Genomic DNA, 18,855 nt, shown 5'->3' on the forward strand with positions numbered 1-18,855 from the left:
TTGTTCATCTGGTTCTTATATTCTTAATATGCTTGTATGTTTCTACTGATTTTATTGTTTGAAATTTTGTACAGAGATGAAAATTTTGTTGGAGATGTTCTCAATCTTCATGTTCTTTCATTGGAGGTTCTAAGGGAGGCTATGTATCCTAAAAAGTTACATTTTTCTTGTTCATGCTCAACTATATGTCACATTGCAAAACCCTTTCCCATATTAGTACACCTCTAATACCATCCAGCTTGCCGATAGATGCATTAGGTTCATTTTCTTATGGAATAATCCCTTCCTGTTTCTAATGAGAGATGTTTCCGACTTTCTGCTGCTTATGCATGTGTTGTTTAAAACTATGATTAATCTGGTCTTTCATCTTAGATAGAAAAAGTTAACCTTGGTTAAATTTAGTTATTTTCTTCATTTCATTTTTTTTCTGTTATAGATTTCTCAACTTTCTTTTGGCTTCAACTTTCCTTATCATTGTATATGTGCTTATCCGTTATATATACTTTTCATTAGAGATATCAGTTATCCTTGACAGATGCCTAGCTTTGGTAACTTGAACAACTTGCAATTTCTGTGTGAGAATGGAAGGATACATAAATTTGCAAATAGTTTTTGTTCGCCTGCATTCATGCTTCAAGAGAACTGGAAGAAATCTGATTATATGTCTAGGCATGCAGATTTAATTAAAGATGGGAATAATTTGTTCACTGAAGGTAAAGTGCCTTTATCTGAGTTCTCTGCAAGCTTTTGTTCCCAGCAGTGGGCAGAGTTTGTTGTCAAGTCAAGCAGAGCTCTAGCTTCTTTCCTTCTGGCACCAGAAGATATTCAATCCCATGATGTTTTACTGTCATCTGGTAGAAATTCAGCTGCAGTTTCACCTGTATGCATGGAACTTTCATTGAAATGGTTTGTGAGGGTTTTGTTTATGGTGTTTCCATGCATTAAGGCATGTTCAAGTATGAATGAACTTCCCCGTCAGCTGAGGTCAATCAATGACACGAGTACCATTATTTTACTAATAAAAATATCATATTTATTGTATTTTGGTATTTGACCCTAATCGTGCTTTTATCATTTTTTTCCCGCAGATCCTTTGTCTATACTATTCAGCACTATGTTCTTTTTGCATTCAGAAAGCTTCTTGTCTCAACACCTACCTTAATAGAGCTACTCAGGGCTGAATCAATATGGGACCTTGTATTTTCTGATAACTTTTTCTATTTTGGATCAGCTTCAGGAGAATGTCTTGAATATGATAGATACAGTGATGTTCCTATATATGGATTGGACGTATCTAGTGGTGACCTGACAAACCAAAAAGCTGCTGGTTTTGAATTTGATATTCTTCAAATCGAAGTGGTATCATTTGTGGAATTTGTAGCCACTTTAAATGGGAGTTCACATAATATGGTTAGTTGTCTTTCCTTCTCTCTTTAGTGCCTTTAATTTGATTTTTTGTTGTGGGTGTAATTTCTAAGCATCAAATGTGTCACAGACAAAGTATGAGTTACATGCTGATCCAGCCTTTGGTTCCTTATTCTTGTTCATTTCCTTCTTTGCAAGCGAGTCATGCATCTTTAGCTTCCCCATGGATATTATATAGATAGTCTGGCCTCATTTGCTCCATTGTACACATGTGCTAACTGATCGAAGTGGAATTTGTTTAGAGAAAAATAGTAGTTTGATCCTTTTATTTTTACAAAAATTGGATTTATCACCCCCAATAGTTGATCATGTCTGATTTTGCTCTTTCTATGATGCCAATTCTCTAACACCCTCATACAGAGAGAAAAATCAAACTATTTTAAAGTTCAGGGAGCAAAAGAATATATGATAGGCTATAGGGTGATCAATTGAATTCGTGTAAAAGTACATGCAACAAAATGCAAAATCTCCAACCCTTTCAAATACAACAGATGAATGTTGCATTACTACATGACTCAAATAAATTAAAAAGAGCGCAAGATGCGTTCAAACGTTACAAAATGGAAGGAAAAAAACAAAACAATAAATAAGAAAGCAATGTGAGAATTTTAAATGCCAATAAGATTGAAAAATTTCCATCCCGTACAAGCCTCTCTTTTTCAAATTGAGTTCTGCATTACTGTGTGTTGATGCCAGATGTATATGTGGTTGTTCAAAGACAATTTACTTTTTACATATCCTTTCTTGTAAAAAAAGAGTTGCTTGCATGTTGTTGCACCACATATGTACCTTATTAAAAAAGAAGCTGCACAAGCTTCATCTATAATGGAGTGTTTTGGATTGTGGAATTCTACTTTTATTTATAATTTTACTTAGGTTAATTATTTTATCTTATGCAGCCTGAGTGTTATGTTCTATTAAATGCCCTTGAGCATTCTGCTTGCCGTCCTGAAATGACTGCCGTCCTTGCAAAAAGTCTGCTTCGTATTTTGCAGCTTTCAACTGAGAAATCTATCTCTTCCTTTAAGTCACTTGATGCAATTTCTCGTGTACTTAAAATTGCATGTCGTTTCGCTCAAGAATCTGGTAGCCCTGTCATTTCAAGTCCTTTTGTAGAGAATATCATGGAAGGTGATAAATCATTTGATTTTGATGGACCACAGCCTTCTGGTACATCTCAAAATCGGCACAAGGGCCTCGAAGCTTGTATGGAGCTTTTTGCAGAATACTTCTCAGTTACTGATGATGCAAAAAGCTTGGTTTTGCGTAGTTCGGCTTCTGTTGACTGTTTGTTTGATTTATTCTGGGAAGAAAGTTTGAGAAAGCGGGTGCTTGTTTATATTCTCGACCTTATGAAGGTAATGCATGATTCTCTTTTCTTTGATTATAAAGTATCATTAGGAAGTTATGTAATATGCTGCCCTTACTGAGTATTTGGTTTGGTTGCATTTATAGATCTCTCCAATTTCTGTGGAGGAACAGAAGGCGAAATTGTACTTATGCTCGAAGTATTTGGAGATGTTTACTCATGTTAAAGAGCATGAAAGAAACTTTGTTGAGTTGTCAATTGATCTATTAGTTGGGATGCGAGATATGCTTGTCATAGACCAAGTGGTATATTTATCTGACAAAATTACCATCTATAGTTATTAGTATCGCAAATTCATTAACCTTCTTTTTTAGATCCTTTTGCATTTTGTGTGGCTTATTCCATTCATATTACATTTTCAGCACTACCAAGCCTTGTTCCGTGATGGGCAGTGCTTCTTGCATGTTGTATCATTGTTAAATGGGAGCCTTGATGAGGCAAATGGACAGATGTTACTTTGGAATGTTCTTCAAACTCTCACATGCCTGCTCCAAGGCAATGATGATTCCAAGGTATTGACCAAATTTCTCCTTTTAATTGATAAACGTTGCCAAGCCAGGGAAATATTTTATTACCTTCTGTTGTATGTTGTGTGTGCTATGTCCAAGTTTCATGTTTATATGCTAATTTTGTTCACACAACCCATCTACTGGGCTAGAGTCTACTGAAGCTTGACTATGCCTATGCTTGTTTTTTCCCTCTATTAATGAAAAGTTGAATTCTTAAAAGAATGGAAGTACTTCTGTACAAACGGAAGACATGATGTCTCTATTCACTGGATATGTAAACATAGTTAATGTACCAACGCGCCTAATAAAGTTTCACAATTACTGGGATACTGTTACACCGGGTTTTGTATGATTTTATTTAGTGGCAATGAACAACTTTGATTGCAACAGTTCTAAATAAAGACAGTGGAATAATACAAATGGAGAAATAAGAACTTCTCATCAGAGAAGATGATAAGATTCTACAAAGCCTTTTTGGTATGCATTTAAAAAAAAAAAGATCTATTTGGAAAAAAATGTAATCCAAACTTTTTTGTACCATAATAAAAAATATTGACTACTTTTCACACATTTTACACTAAAAATATTCAATCACACTTTTAATACCAAATGCAAACAAAATCACTTTCACTTTGGCAATTTCCAATTGTGATTGTGACAAAATATCACTTTTCAAAAGGCTTGTCTTTCTTGTTTTGATTCAATTTCAGTTTGAAAGAAAGTAGGAACTAAAACTGTTTAGATTCCTTTGTTTTACGTACTTCTAAGTAAAAAAATAGGAAAGGAAGTACAACTCTCTGTCTCTACCTTGAACTTAGCTTTTAATGCCACATGTTTATGTTAAGTGGATAGTTTTAGCTGTTTACTTAAATTCAGCATGAGATCATAACACCGGAATTGTATTTGTAATTGAATTTCGAATTAACAAATAATACCTACATTATGTGTATGTGTTTATAGAATGCGGTAGCCTAAGTTTGCATCATTTAGCATGTGATATCATTCACTTATTATATCACATTGTTGTAATGTTAAATAATCCTAAATCCTAGACTTCTATATTAATACGAACTCAAAGTTAAGATAGTACAAAAGTTCAAATAGCTTATTTAACCTACTCTAAGAGATCAAAAACACCAACCAAACGTTCATTAGGATCAATTTGTTCATCATATGAATAATAAGCATAAATAGAACATTATGTGAAATTAAAACCATGCCTCACAGGGAAATTCAATGTCGTTTACATGTTAATTTGATTAATGGGAGGGAAGTCTGTTTAATGGTGTTGTGTTTTCCTTCATGTCATTTGCTTTAAGTTCATGGATTGTCATGATACATTATTATTCAATTTGATAGGTGGATTGAGCTTATTGAAATTTCAACTGGGAATTTGCAATTTTGATGCAAGTTGAATGTGCTATTTGAATTTTATCCTACTATGATGGCTATATCTTCAGATGCAAGTTGAATGTGCTATTTGAATTTCATCCTACTATGATGGCTATATCTCCATTCTCTGTTCTAATATTGGCTTTTATTGATACACATGGTAGCTGAGTGTAGGTTACAAGTAGTTCATCAAGCTACCACTTTTTTTCTTTTATTGAATTTCATGGTTCTCAAGAAATGTTGATCTCTGAAACTGATAATTCTTCCCGTCTCTTTTGGTTCTACCCCACAGACTGCATTTAGAGCTCTTGTTGGAAGGGGATATCATACTTTACAGAGCTTATTGTTGGACTTTTGTCATAATAAACCTAGTGAAGAACTTCTGAATGTTCTGCTTGACATGCTTGTTGATGGGAAATTCGACATTAAATCAACACCTATAATAAAGGTGCATTTAGCGAGAAGCCTCCTTCTGTGATTAATTTTATATTCTTTGCCTACTTAACTACCATCTTTATTTTAATATTGTTACTTTGAGAAGATATATATCTTATTTTTACCTTCAAGCTGATTCTTATCTTTTTTCCTCATTAAATTGTTTCAGAATGAGGATGTTATTTTGCTCTATCTTAGTGTGCTCCAAAAGGTTGGTACTCAAAGTCATTCCTTTCTTTGAAACTTCCTTATGTTCATGATATACATAAAGTAGATAACTTCATAATTACTTTCCCACAAATATCTTGGCAGAGCAGTGATTCTTTGCGGGATAGTGGACTCAACTTTTTTCTTCAGCTGCTAAGAGAATCCATATCCAATCGAGCATCATGTGTCAGAGCTGGGATGCTTAATTTTCTACTTGATTGGTTTTCTCAAGAAGAGAATGATACTGTGATTCTCGAAATTGCTCAACTAATTCAGGTTTCAGGTGGCTATAGCATATCAGGGAAGGACATCCGTAAAATATTTGCTTTACTTCGCAGTGATAAAGTTCTTGGACGTACACAATTCTGCTCATTACTGTTAACGAGTATGCTGTCCATGCTGAATGAGAAAGGACCAAGTGCTTTTTTCGATCTCAACGGCAATAACTCTGTAAGTGTTCCTGGCATTTGCTTATGATATACAATGATGGGGGTGATGATAATTGGACAATATTTCTTTCTTATCTTGTTCTAGTTAGCGTTCTTTCCTATCTTTTTAAAGAAAAGTTGATATTTTTCAAAAAACAAAAGTTAGCGTTCTTTCTGTTTTTGAATGACTTCTTTAAAAGAACTTTGATTCTCCATGGATGATGGACCTGCCTTGCCAGACTTTTAGATTCTTTGCGGGATAAATGTAAATTAAATAAGACCTTGAACTGAAAGAGGAGGTCTCTAGGAAAAGTTAGATTTTTTTTACAACTCAACTGACCATCTAGAAATGCACAGTTATAATCTTCTTCCAAACTCACTTATTGACTGTGTAAGGCTGAAGTATGTACTGTAGGTTTCGGTGTTGGGAGGGTATGTTCCAACTGAAATACTTGGAATGATTTTCCCACTTCTACCTCTGGTAGATTTTTTAGTTCTAGTTGATGATAAAATTATGGTAGAACTAAGTAAGCCTTGAACAGAAAGAGGCTGTGTTTTGGAAAGTGGATTCTGAAATATAAATGGAAGAAATTTCTAAAATGGAAAAGAAACTATCATTTAAGAGAAAAAAATTTAAATGGTACATGTTGGGATACCTTCTCTAGCTTACAGGAAGATTCCTAATTTTGTTTGAGAAAGTGTGGCCTAAATGTCTGTACTTATGGGGGACTTGATTCATAGGGAAAATAACTTATGGGGCAGGGCTGACTTTTTCCTATTGCTCTATTTTGTGTTTGCTTTTGTTTTCCAATGTAACCGTTATCCCTTGGATATTGATACAACTCTAGAATTGCATCTAGCAGATACCATAGGACTGCCTTGGGATAAGGCGGTGGATTAATCTAGGTAACCACTGTTGATAATGTAGGCTTAATTCACATTTTTGGGACAGCTTGGGCAGTATATCAAATAGCTGGGGGAAAAACCTGTTTTTATAAAAGTCATATTCTTATGATATTCACTCATTTTTTTTTTAAATCACAAGTGCTATGCTTTTAAATGTCTACTTGAGAATACATTCAAGTACCAGTCATGTTTCTGTCTCCTTTATGCCTATTGGTTTATGTTTTCCTGTTTGTCAGGGGATTGTAATTAAAACGCCGATGCAATGGCCTGTGAACAAGGGATTTTCTTTTTCTTGTTGGCTAAGGATAGAAAACTATCCTAGAACAGGATCAATGGGACTGTTTAGTTTTCTAACTGATAATGGAAGAGGTTCCTTGGCCGTTATTGAAAAGGACAAACTTATTTATGAGGTACAGACCTTGTTTTCTGGGATTTATGTGATTCCTCATTTTACTTGTATGCAGTATTTTTAGGGTGCCACCCCCCTCAATTTTTATTGCATCATTATTTCTATCTCTTTACGCCATTAGTTTTTTATTTTATTTCTGTTGATGTTTGCTTCTGTGTCATCACTTTTGCTTGTTGCAGTCTATTAATCAGAAACATCAATGTCTTTCATTGCCTGTTAACCTTGTGAGAAAGAAGTGGCATTTTCTTTGTATTACTCATAGCATCGGTAGAGCATTTTCCGGGGGTAGCCAACTGAGATGTTATGTTGATGGGGCTCTTGTATCATCTGAGAAATGCAGGTAAAGTATGTTCCTTGTCATAATTGTGTTGAAAGCTTCTAATTCTTTGAATTGCTTCAAATAGACCAGGATTGACTCCTTGATTGTATGTTGCAGATATGCCAAAGTCCCTGAATCATTGATAAATTGTACGATAGGGTCAAAAATTGATCTTATTGCATATGAAGAAGATAATTCCATGCACACAATTAAAAATGCATCTCCATTTTATGGTCAGATTGGTCCAGTTTATATGTTTAATGATGCTATCACTTCTGAACAAGTCCAGGGTATCTTCTCCTTGGGACCAAGCTATATGTATAGTTTTCTTGATAGTGAAGGTGCAGTTTGTTCCGACAATCCTTTACCTGGGGGAATCCTTGATGCCAAAGATGGCCTTGCTTCCAAAATAATTTTTGGCCTTAATGCTCAGGTTTTATCACCTATCACAAAGTGTGTAGTGAAACATAACTTGAAAATTGTCTGCTTTAATGAACTAAATTATCTATTCTTCATTGCCTTAGGCGAGTAACAGCCGGACTTTATTTAATGTTGCACCACTGGTGGATAATACAATGGACAAGAATCTGTTCGAAGCAACTGTCCTGGCAGGAACGCAGTTATGTTCACGGCGCTTGCTGCAAGAAATAATCTACTGTGTTGGAGGCATAACTGTGTTTTTTCCTCTTCTCACTCAGTCTGATCTATATGATGATAATGAAGAGGCTGGGTATTCTCAAAGCCATCTATTGACATCTATCACAAAAAAACATTTAATTGGGGAAGTCATTGAACTTATAGCTTCTGTCCTTGATGAAAATTTATCCAACCAGCAACAGATGCTCCTCCTTTCTGGCTTCTCAGTTCTGGGGTTTTTAATGCAATCAGTTCCTCCTCAGCATTTGAATTTGGATACACTTTCAGCACTGAAACATTTGTTTAATGTTGTGGCAAACTGTGGTATTCATGATTATCTTATTCAAATAATAATATTCATTTTGCTTGTGAATTCTAGTAGCCTTTTCCATACTTTTTACATTTTGTGCTGCAGGTTTATCAGATCTGCTTGTTGCAGAAGCTATATCAAATATATTTCTGAAGCCTCAAATATGGGTATACGCAACATACAAGGTTCAAAGGGAGTTATATATGTTTCTTGTTCAGCAATTTGATAATGATCCAAGGCTTCTAACAAGTCTTTGCCGTCTACCTCATGTCCTTGACGTAATAAGAAGATTCTATTGGGATAATGCAAAAAATCAAAACGCTAGTGAAAGCCAGCCTCCATTGTATCCCATAACAGTACAAATACTTGCAGCAAAACCTAAGCTGGAGGAAGTGTCTAAAATTCGACTTATGCTGTTAAGCCTTGGTGAAATGAGTCTTAGGTACTTTCCAATAATTGGCTTTCAGTCTCTAACCTTTTAAATCATTAATATATATTTTTTTTCTTTCTCTCTGTTTTTTTCTGTTTTTCTTATTCGTCACTAATCTTTCCTTGATTACATTAATGTTCAAGTCTTATAAAGTCTTCTTTTAATGCAGGCAGAATATATCTGTTGCAGATATAAAAGCTCTTATTGCTTTCTTTGAGACATGCCAAGATATGGCTTGTATTGAAGATGTTCTTCATATGGTTATACGTGCTGTTTCACAGAAGCCATTGCTTGCTTCATTTTTGGATCAGGTTAACTATATTGGTGGCTGCCACTTATTTGTTAATCTTCTTGAAAGGTATGTAATTTATAATAGGTATATTATGATTACTACACATTCATGTCACAATTAGAAAGTAGTTTTCTTGATTTAACAACTCAAGAAATTGATCTGTCAGCTTACTTTCTTCTGATACATTTGATAATTATTTGGTTGTTCTGTTACATTTGTTATGTATTTGTTATTAAAACAAATTCATCTACATACACATTGAAGAGAAATAGGCATTTTGGCTCCCAGTTTATAATACCCTTTGACAAATGTTTTACAACCTATGATATTCAAAGTTTTATAACTGGATTGCTTAACTTTCTTAGAGCTTTAGTTTTCTTATTTCCTACGTCTTTTCTTTTGTCAAATGGAATTTGGAAGATATTTTTTCTTGAGCATGGGTGCTTTTTCTTTGTACGATCTTGCTAACCCTTTCTTTACCATAATAATCACTTTTGGTTGTTGATTGATGCAAAATTTAAGTTGGGACATGATTGAATGCTCTGAATACCTTAATGCAAAGTGTATTTCTTGTCCGTAATATCTCTTCAAACTTGGTCTCATCAGGGATTCGGAGTCTATCCGATTGCTAAGCTTGCAGTTCCTGGGCCGCCTTTTGGTTGGCCTTCCATCTGAGAAGAAGGGATCAAAGTTTTTCAATCTTACTGTTGGGAGATCAAAATTTTTTTCTGAAGGGCATAGAAAATTCAGTTCAAGGATGCAACCAATTTTCTCTTCTATATCTGTTAGGCTGTTCAGATTTCCGCAGACAGATGTAGTCTGCGCAACTTTATTTGATGTACTTCTTGGTGGTGCTAGCCCAAAACAGGTCATATATAAACCTTTAATTCCTGCTTCCATCTATGATTTTATGTATGTTTGTCTTTACTTATGCATAAGAGGCTGGCTTGACATGATCACTTTAATTTTCTATTTCACAGGTTCTTCAGAAACATGGCCAGCTGGACAGACAGAAAAGCAATCATTCTCAATTTTTCCTTCCTCAGATCTTAGTTCTTATTTTCGAATTCTTATCAGGCTGCGAAGATAATTTAGCAAGAATTAAAATAATTGGAGACCTGCTTGAACTTCTTGAGTCAAATCCATCAAACATTGAAGCTCTAATGGTTAGCTTGTTTTTTCCCATCAGAATCAGATATCTACTTTCAGCTTCTTGATCTGAATTTAATATATGCTTGAATATTCTCACAGGAAAATGGTTGGAATGCCTGGTTAATAGCATGCACAAGAATTCATGCATTTAAAAGTTACAATCTGGATGCACATGTTATCAGTGATAGTCAGAAAAGTGAGCTAAGTATTTTGAGGAGTTTTTTCTGTGTTGTTCATTCTCATTACATTCACTCTGTGAAAGGTGGTTGGCAACAGTTAGAAGAGTCTGTAAATTTCCTTCTAATGCAATGTAAACTGGTAAGTTTTTCCTGTTCCACGGCACACTTAGTATATACATCAAATTAAAATGAAAAATAGAATAGAATTTGCTTCAGTAAAACCACTGTTTTCTACAGGATGGTACATCATATGGGTTCCTGGTTCGTGACATTTATGAAGATCTAGTTCAGAGGCTCATCAATTTATCTTCTGGGGATAATATTTTTATGTCACAACCATGTCGAGACAACACACTCTATCTTCTCAAGCTTGTCGATGAAATGCTCCTCTCTGAAACTGATCACGATCTTCTGGTAAACAACTCTAGCATATGTAGCTGTTTGTTTCTTTATGCATCAATGTTTCTGTTTATTAGCTAAACAAACGTTTTGCAAGAGAAGATACAACGCGAAACAATTAGTTTGATTTCTTTATTGATAAATGGCAGCCTTTGTTTTTGTAATCCATGAATGCTCCTTGCATTCCTTTTTCTAATGAAAAGTTGACCTTTTTCTAATGAAAAGAAGATAAATAAATGATAATCCTTGTTTAGAAATAATAAACATCTTCCTGGAATAAAATCTACCACATCAATTATCTTCTGAGGAATAGACTTTTTGAATTGTTAAATAATACATCTTCCAGATGAGATGTCATACATTTCATCGGAATAAGATATTTTACCATATGTAAACACATAAGTTCATGCGTGGGTCGTGAGCCAACTCATGATATTCTTTCTAATTATGAACTCTTTTATGGTCTTCTAAAAGCTAGACTTTTTTTTTTCAAAGAGGTCAAATTTTATAAATTAAAAAGGTGGAAACGCAAGGATTGTTTTTTAAAACTAAGGTCTAAAAGTTATACAATTGTGAGCAAATAGCTACAATTTTACCTTGTTGTTTTAATTTGCATACTTATTTTTCTCCGTTATTTTTTCCAAAGAAAGTTCACTTTTCTATTGTCTTTCAACAGTTTACTGCAAGTAGCTCAAATCTACCTCAAGATATTCTACTGTCAGAAAGTCAGAAAGATTTGAACTCTGATTTGTTTGAGGCCCTGAAATTAGAGTCTGAAGATTTATCAAGGTATTACAAAATACAAACCCATAAACGTTTTACTTGAGCTTCTTTGGTCAAATGGTGCTTAGTGAATCAGGTCAAGATGTAAATTCTTACACTTCTACCACTGTTTAATTTTCTCTCATGCTTGGTTATGATTTAATTTTTTTATTTCCATTTTGAAAATGAATATGAAAACAAACCCCTGTATTATAATCAAGAAGGAACTGAGGATGATATCACCAGTGTTTCTTGGCATATAATTGAAGATGTCAAATAATTGGTCTTGGTAATGATGTTACCTTGTTTTCTGGACAATCACCTTAGACTACTGCAATTTTTCTCTTTAGTCAAACTTCATCATTTCTATATAGTTTGTTCAAGATAGAAGCTGATACTGAAAGGACTACTCCCTATGTTGTAAATTCTCTATGGCTATAACCTAATCCATTTTAGACTACTGCAAATTTTCTCTTTAGATTATGTTGGTTCACATCTCTTTACTTGATTTGTGCCTCTCAAAATGTATTGCTCAAACTGCTCCAGCCTGTGAAATCCTACTTTACTTTTGTGTGGTTTTTATGCTTGCAAAAGTTCTGGTTGGTTCTTCAACATTTACATCTTGTCATCTTAAACTCATGTTTTGGACATTATCCAATTTCAACTTTTGAGATTGTAAATTTGACTTGATGAATTGTTTGATTTACTTGTTTATCCTAATTCATGTCATATACACATAACCGTTTTTATGTACAAATTTTATTTTCTGGTGATATTGATTGCATTGAGTTACTCATTCCAGAAACCCGTGGTTATCTAAAGAGCCTACTGGAGTTAGAATTGATATAGGGAATGATGGATGGTGGATTTTATATGATAATCTATGGATTATTATTGGTATGATGCATGGGAAAGTACCAGGTAAGCCATTGCCCAAACCATCATCCTCAATGGGGCCATCTTTCAGTCAAAGGGCACGTGGGTTGGTGGAATCATTAAATATCCCTGCTGCAGAAATGGCTGCCGTGGTCGTTTCAGGAGGTATAAGCAATGCGTTGGGTGGAAAATCAAATAGAAGCATTGACAAGGCGATGATGTTAAGAGCTGAGAAGTGCCCTAGAATTGTTTTTAGACTTTTGATTCTATATCTTTGTAGAGCTTCTCTTCAAAGAGCTTCTCAATATGTCCAACAGATCATTCCTCTTTTGCCGTATTTTCTGGCTGCTGATGATGAGCAAAGCAAGAGCCGATTGCAGCTTTTCATTTGGTATTGCCATCTTACATTGTAAAAAATTAATGTCTGGTACCCTTCTTGATGCAATGCTGAAATCAACAGTTTTGGAACAGGCGTTTGCTATCTGTGAAATTGCAGTATGGAAGTCAGGATGATGGTGCTCGTTTCCATGTCATAGCGCACTTGATTAGAGAAACAATCAACTATGGAAAATCAATGCTTGCTTCGAGTATTACAGGCAAAGATGACTCAACAGATTCAGTTGGTCATTCAAAAGAAACAGTCACCATTCAAAACCTGATTCAGAAGGATCGTGTGCTTTCTGCGGTCTGCAACAAAATTTATTTCTCGTGTCATTTTTATTTCCTGCTTGTTTCCGGTTTTTCTAGATTCGAAGTAACCCAATTTTGTCTTGGTAAAACTACTGTATTAATTTCAAATAAGGCTTTAGTGATGAACTCAACATAGGTAAGTACAATCATGTGGAAATGATAAACAAATTAAACTATAGGATCATTCATTTCTGTTGGAAATCCAAGAAATAGAAAGGAAATAATCCATTATCATGCATCACACTTATTGTTTAATCTGCAATCATACTTATTGTTAATCTTTTAATTTTTTTGTTAGAACGTGCGGAAATTAGAACTCACTTACAAGGAGAAGTGCCATTGCCTTTACATACATGCATAAAGGACAGTGTTATGTGCCATAATTAGAATTAGGGATAGAGAAGAGAAACTGACCAAGGGAAAGGGGGTGACAATAAGAAAGAAAACAGGGGATGATAAACTGATTCTCAATTTCAATTAACTCCACATATGCCTTCTGATACATCTCACTGCTATTTATATGCCAATCACTAAAGTATTTATTGATATACCGTCTATTTTTATTTTCAAGAATTCCCTAATCAAATCCTTCTTAGTTACATCCCAACAAACAAGTCTTTTGTCCATCAATTCGTTGGGTGATATGAAATCATTAATCTCCTTTAAATGTTGAAGTATTTGGCTTTCACTTAATGTTACTTATTTGCTGCCAATAATGGTATTCTGCTTGATTTTGATACCCTCAGGTTGCTGATGAACTGAAATATAAGGATACGTTAAGAACTGATCGTTCTAGACAGTTGCATGAGCTCCAAACCAGGATGGATGAAAATGCATCTTCTGAAGCTAATCAAACAAAGGCTTTTGAACTTGAGATACAGAACAGCTTAAGCACAATTCTTTCTTGGGATGATAACAGAAGGGCTTCTTACCAGACTTCTCTTGACGAGAACCAACAAGTTATTGCTGTAAGATCAGTTCCATTTCTATTTTTTATATTACACTTGTCGTCTTCCTTCGCCTATTTCAGTTTTTATGTGTGGTGTACTGGTTTAGGAGTGACAACTTCCGTTTAACAGGGAAAATGGATACATATGGTGCGCAGTTTGATTGATGAGAGAGGTCCATGGTCTGCTAATCCCTTCCCAAACAGTACTGTTACACATTGGAAGCTTGACAAAACTGAAGATTCTTGGAGGCGTAGGCCCAAGTTAAGAAGAAATTATCACTTTAATGAAAAGCTTTGTCAACCTCTATCAACTCTGGCGATAAATGAGTCTAATCCTCCCATTAACGAATCAAAGTTTTTACTTAGGGGCCCTATTCCTGAGAAAATCAAATGGTTACTGCAGAAACGAATCCATAGGATAACAGATGAGAGCTTCTCAGGTTTGCTGGAGAATCATGCTGAATCAAGCGGACAGCAAGTCTCTGATGATCTTTTGGATAAGCCAGTGCCTGAGGTCTTAAAAGACAGCGATGATAAAAAAGATACATCTCAAGGAAAAAATGATTTGTCTTCTTTGGTAGAAACAGAAAGTAGCGAGGTTGGTACAAGGAACTTTTTTTGGCGCAAAATCAGTGCAGGCATCTTACATTCTTACCAGGGATGACTGCTGCATTTCTTACATCTGGATTTTCTGTTTCAGGTTCTCTTATGTGCCCCTTGTGTACTAGTTGCCACCAAAAGGAAATTAGCTGGACGCTTGATTGTCATGAGGAACGCAATGCATTTTTCTGCTGACTTCATAGCTGAAGGTACAGGAGGATCAACTGTGTTTAAAACATTACAGACATCAAGCAAGCCTGACCAAATTGGAGGATCCCAGAACAGAAAGTTTCCTGTGTGGCCCAGTAATCTGGATTTGGGCCCGGATAAGGGAAATTTAGTGGAGAAAACTGATGTAATCCGTGGAGAGATTCTTAAGAATTTCAAAATTATCAAACGTCATCGAAGATGGAATATCTCTAAGGTAAGATAATTGTGAATCTGTTCTCTACATTAAACTTTATGTGGTACAACTTAGTAAATATCTGACTGGCCTCTCTATTTATGGTTGGATAAGGTTAAAGCTGTACACTGGACTCGCTATCTTCTCAGATACACTGCCATTGAGATTTTCTTCAACGATTCAATCCCTCCAGTATTTTTGAATTTTGCATCACAAAAGGATGCAAAAGATATTGGAACCTTGATAGTGTCTACAAGGAATGAAATGTTGCTTCCCAAAGGAAGCAAGGACAAGACTGCAGCAATTTCTTTTGTTGATAGACGCATGGCACAAGAGATGGCAGAGACTGCAAGAGAGACATGGAGGAGACGGGAAATGACAAATTTTGAATATTTGATGATCCTTAATACACTTGCTGGAAGATCTTATAATGATTTAACACAATATCCCGTATTTCCCTGGGTACTGGCTGATTATTCCTCAGAGATCCTTGATTTCAACAAAGCATCAACTTTCCGAGACCTTTCCAAGCCTGTCGGAGCACTGGATGGGAAGCGGTTGGAGGTCAGTCAGAGAATTATTTTTAATGATTTCATTTCCTTCCTAAATGATATTTTTTCAAAAAATAAAAAGTTCCTTCCTATTTGATAACCATCAATATTTCTACTTCACAGGTTTTTGAAGATAGATACCGGAACTTCTGTGATCCTGATATTCCCAAGTAATTTATATACCTCTCCAGCATGATGATACTGTTTGATATTGGCTTTCATATTTTAATAACTCCTATATATTTAATTCCAGCTTTTACTATGGCTCTCACTACTCAAGCATGGGAATTGTGCTCTTTTACCTACTCAGGCTAGAGCCATTCACATCCCTGCATCGCTCTCTGCAGGTACATTTTGGCAGTGCTATTTCTATTTGTCTTTTACCTTTCAGATAGAAATAGTGAATAATCCTATAGAGTTTCATGTGATAGGTTAACTTTTCTTGTGGAACTTTTAGTTGGTCTAGGATTAATGTTGTTTGATCTGATTTAGTACAGAGTATTTTTACTTTCACTTTTGCTCCCTAACTATATTTTATCATATATTTAACTTTTAGCTAATTTAGTTGTCTACACTGAGCCTTTTAACCTTCTTTTTCCCTTGTGTGAATTTTGGCCAGGGTGGCAAGTTTGACCATGCAGATCGCCTTTTCCATGGAATTGAGGCAACCTATAGGAATTGCCTTTCTAACACAAGTGATGTGAAGGAATTGATTCCTGAATTCTTTTACATGCCAGAGTTTCTTGTCAATTCAAACTCTTATCATTTTGGAGTAAAGCAAGATGGTGAACCTCTGGGTGATGTTTTCCTTCCTCCTTGGGCCAAGGTTTGCTATTTACAGATGCTTTCCTACTGGCGAACTGAGTCTTATCACTTACATGTTCAGTAATTCCCTTTCTATCAGTTAAAACACTTGTTGTGTTTATTGGAGGACATGCAGCCCATTTAAGTAACAAAGAACAATCAATAGAGCTCTAACAATTTAGGAGAAAATAATGATGTTAAGATTAAATCTAATGGTGCTGAAATAATAAAATTTGTTAAAAAAAATGAAGATATTATTGACAGAAATCGTGAACAGGCCTATAGAATTGTATTGAATAATTTGTACATGATAAATACAATAAATCAAATCAGTTTTAATTTGATTGACAATCAATTAGCAAATCTTCAACCAGTTAGAAAATCTATTATTGAAGAATTTTTTTTTTTTTTAATAAAGGAGAGCTAGCATGACACCCCACAACCATGCCCCTGCTTAAACTCAAAGCGCTTTCAGATGGAATATTGAAGAATTCATTTGCTATTGTTAACCTTCCATTCACTGGATTGTTTGACTTTGGAGGGATGATTTCCACAAAAAATCATTAGAACAGTTGATAACCATTGTTCAAAAGAAAATAAGAACTGAGAAACTACACAATGGGAAATCATTTTGTCACTGAAGTTGTTTTGATGTTACATATATGAGCCAAAATTTTCAGAAAATCTATTATATCATTTCCAGGTGTAGAAAGAACTCAATCTTTAACTTATTCTATAATTTAACATTTCACTTTGGCCGATCATTCTAACTTAGTGCTGACTGAAAAATTGCACTTGAGCTGCACTGGGGTATGCTGGATTGGGCGGATGATATCCCTATTTATTTTAGTTGGAAAGAATTTGACTACATTTCTATTTTATAGTTTTTGAATAGAATATCTAAAGAATTTGAATTGGAATTATTGGGCAGGGGTCTCCTGAAGAATTCATTAACAGAAATCGTGAAGCTCTTGAAAGTGAATATGTTAGTTCAAATCTCCATAACTGGATTGATTTAGTGTTTGGTTATAAGCAGCGTGGAAAGCCTGCTGTTGAGGTACCTCGTGATCTTTTATTTATGTAAACTTTTTGAGTACCTCGTGATCTTTATTTATGTAAACTTTTTGTTTGCGTATTGTTTATTTGAATATTCTAAATGCGACGTTGCAGGCAGCAAATATATTTTATTATGTAACATATGAAGGTGCCGTTGATTTAGAGGCAATGGAGGATGAATTGCAGAGGTCAGCCTTGGAAGATCAAATAGCTAACTTCGGTCAGACTCCAATTCAGATATTCCGTAAAAAACACCCTAGAAGAGGGCCTCCAATCCCAATTGCGCATCCCCTTCATTTTGCTCCTAGTTCCATTAACCTAACTTCCATTGTTTCTAGTACAACTAATTCTCATTCAGCAATTGTCTATACTAACATTCTTGATTATAATGTTATTCTCGTCAACGATGAATTGGTTATGTCCGTCAAAATGTGGTTAACAACACAACTGCAATCTGGTGGCAATTTTACCTTCTCCAGCTCTCAGGTACTAATCACTCTCTATCTCCATGAATCAGTTGATTTTATTCATTTTGTGGGTATCGTTGTGACATGTGAAATCTACAGGATCCTTTTTTTGGGATCGGCTATGATGTTCTTTCTCCCCGTAAAATTGGGAGTGCATTGGCTGAACCTATTGAGCTTGGAGCTCAATGTTTTGCAACACTGGCAACACCATCAGAAAACTTTCTGGTATCCTGTGGCAACTGGGAGAATAGCTTTCAGATTACATCCCTTTCTGATGGAAGAATTGTACAGAGCATCAGACAGCATAAAGATGTTGTCAATTGTGTTGCAGGTACAATCTTCGTTTGATCTTTTCTGTGTGTTTCCATTTTATTTTGTTGCTGTAGTCCCTATTGAAATTAATCTTGCAGGCTAAAATTTGTTTAAGGCAAAAAAAAAAAATAAAGTAAAAATTGTACAGGAAGTCATGGCTTGAGAAATGTTCATCAATCATATCAACCTGAGCTTATCTGAGCTGAATATTTCTTCCCTATAGGTTTTCTTCATACATAAATTTGTTGACAAATATGTGCATGTTGTAAGTAGTCATCCTTGTGATCTACTAAATGGTCGCCTTCCTACATAAATTTGTTGCATTCTCTATGCTAAATGGTCCGCCTTCATTTTGCGTATGTTGAGTATTATATTTTTATTGCATTTTTACATTTTGTGTAAAGGTATATGAAACATGGTTATTTGCGAAGAAGTGACCATGTCCGAGCTTAATGGAGGTGTGTGTATACATGGTTAAGGCAGCCTGCCCCAATTTTGTTGGAAAAGCTTCATGAAGTTGATTTAGGAATGTTTCCCTCCCATCACATGAACAATGCAATATTGTCACGGCCTTTTCTTCCTTCATTA

The 18,855-nt window shown here is 35.0% G+C and overlaps 1 protein-coding gene across 3 annotated transcripts in view; it reads left to right on the plus strand.

Moving 5' to 3' along the window:
- LOC124932073 (BEACH domain-containing protein B) overlaps window positions 1–18,855 on the plus strand; it is a 29,708-nt gene that overhangs the window by 9,134 nt on the left and 1,719 nt on the right. For all 3 annotated transcript variants that reach the window (XM_047472677.1, XM_047472678.1, XM_047472679.1), the window contains 32 exons: window positions 75–143; window positions 544–984; window positions 1,089–1,410; window positions 2,325–2,783; window positions 2,881–3,039; window positions 3,157–3,306; window positions 4,988–5,143; window positions 5,300–5,341; window positions 5,443–5,787; window positions 6,908–7,081; window positions 7,260–7,420; window positions 7,517–7,832; window positions 7,924–8,359; window positions 8,451–8,787; window positions 8,945–9,133; window positions 9,674–9,935; window positions 10,048–10,233; window positions 10,319–10,537; window positions 10,636–10,812; window positions 11,474–11,586; window positions 12,362–12,826; window positions 12,907–13,120; window positions 13,872–14,093; window positions 14,205–14,672; window positions 14,775–15,098; window positions 15,192–15,641; window positions 15,752–15,798; window positions 15,882–15,975; window positions 16,248–16,454; window positions 17,364–17,489; window positions 17,603–17,974; window positions 18,055–18,286. In XM_047472677.1, coding sequence (XP_047328633.1) covers window positions 75–143; window positions 544–984; window positions 1,089–1,410; window positions 2,325–2,783; window positions 2,881–3,039; window positions 3,157–3,306; window positions 4,988–5,143; window positions 5,300–5,341; window positions 5,443–5,787; window positions 6,908–7,081; window positions 7,260–7,420; window positions 7,517–7,832; window positions 7,924–8,359; window positions 8,451–8,787; window positions 8,945–9,133; window positions 9,674–9,935; window positions 10,048–10,233; window positions 10,319–10,537; window positions 10,636–10,812; window positions 11,474–11,586; window positions 12,362–12,826; window positions 12,907–13,120; window positions 13,872–14,093; window positions 14,205–14,672; window positions 14,775–15,098; window positions 15,192–15,641; window positions 15,752–15,798; window positions 15,882–15,975; window positions 16,248–16,454; window positions 17,364–17,489; window positions 17,603–17,974; window positions 18,055–18,286 — 7,934 coding nt within the window. The remainder of the gene's footprint in view (window positions 1–74; window positions 144–543; window positions 985–1,088; window positions 1,411–2,324; window positions 2,784–2,880; window positions 3,040–3,156; window positions 3,307–4,987; window positions 5,144–5,299; window positions 5,342–5,442; window positions 5,788–6,907; window positions 7,082–7,259; window positions 7,421–7,516; window positions 7,833–7,923; window positions 8,360–8,450; window positions 8,788–8,944; window positions 9,134–9,673; window positions 9,936–10,047; window positions 10,234–10,318; window positions 10,538–10,635; window positions 10,813–11,473; window positions 11,587–12,361; window positions 12,827–12,906; window positions 13,121–13,871; window positions 14,094–14,204; window positions 14,673–14,774; window positions 15,099–15,191; window positions 15,642–15,751; window positions 15,799–15,881; window positions 15,976–16,247; window positions 16,455–17,363; window positions 17,490–17,602; window positions 17,975–18,054; window positions 18,287–18,855) is intronic.

Source organism: Impatiens glandulifera, chromosome 3 (genome assembly GCF_907164915.1).
Source record: "Impatiens glandulifera chromosome 3, dImpGla2.1, whole genome shotgun sequence".
Classification (NCBI taxonomy): domain Eukaryota; kingdom Viridiplantae; phylum Streptophyta; class Magnoliopsida; order Ericales; family Balsaminaceae; genus Impatiens; species Impatiens glandulifera.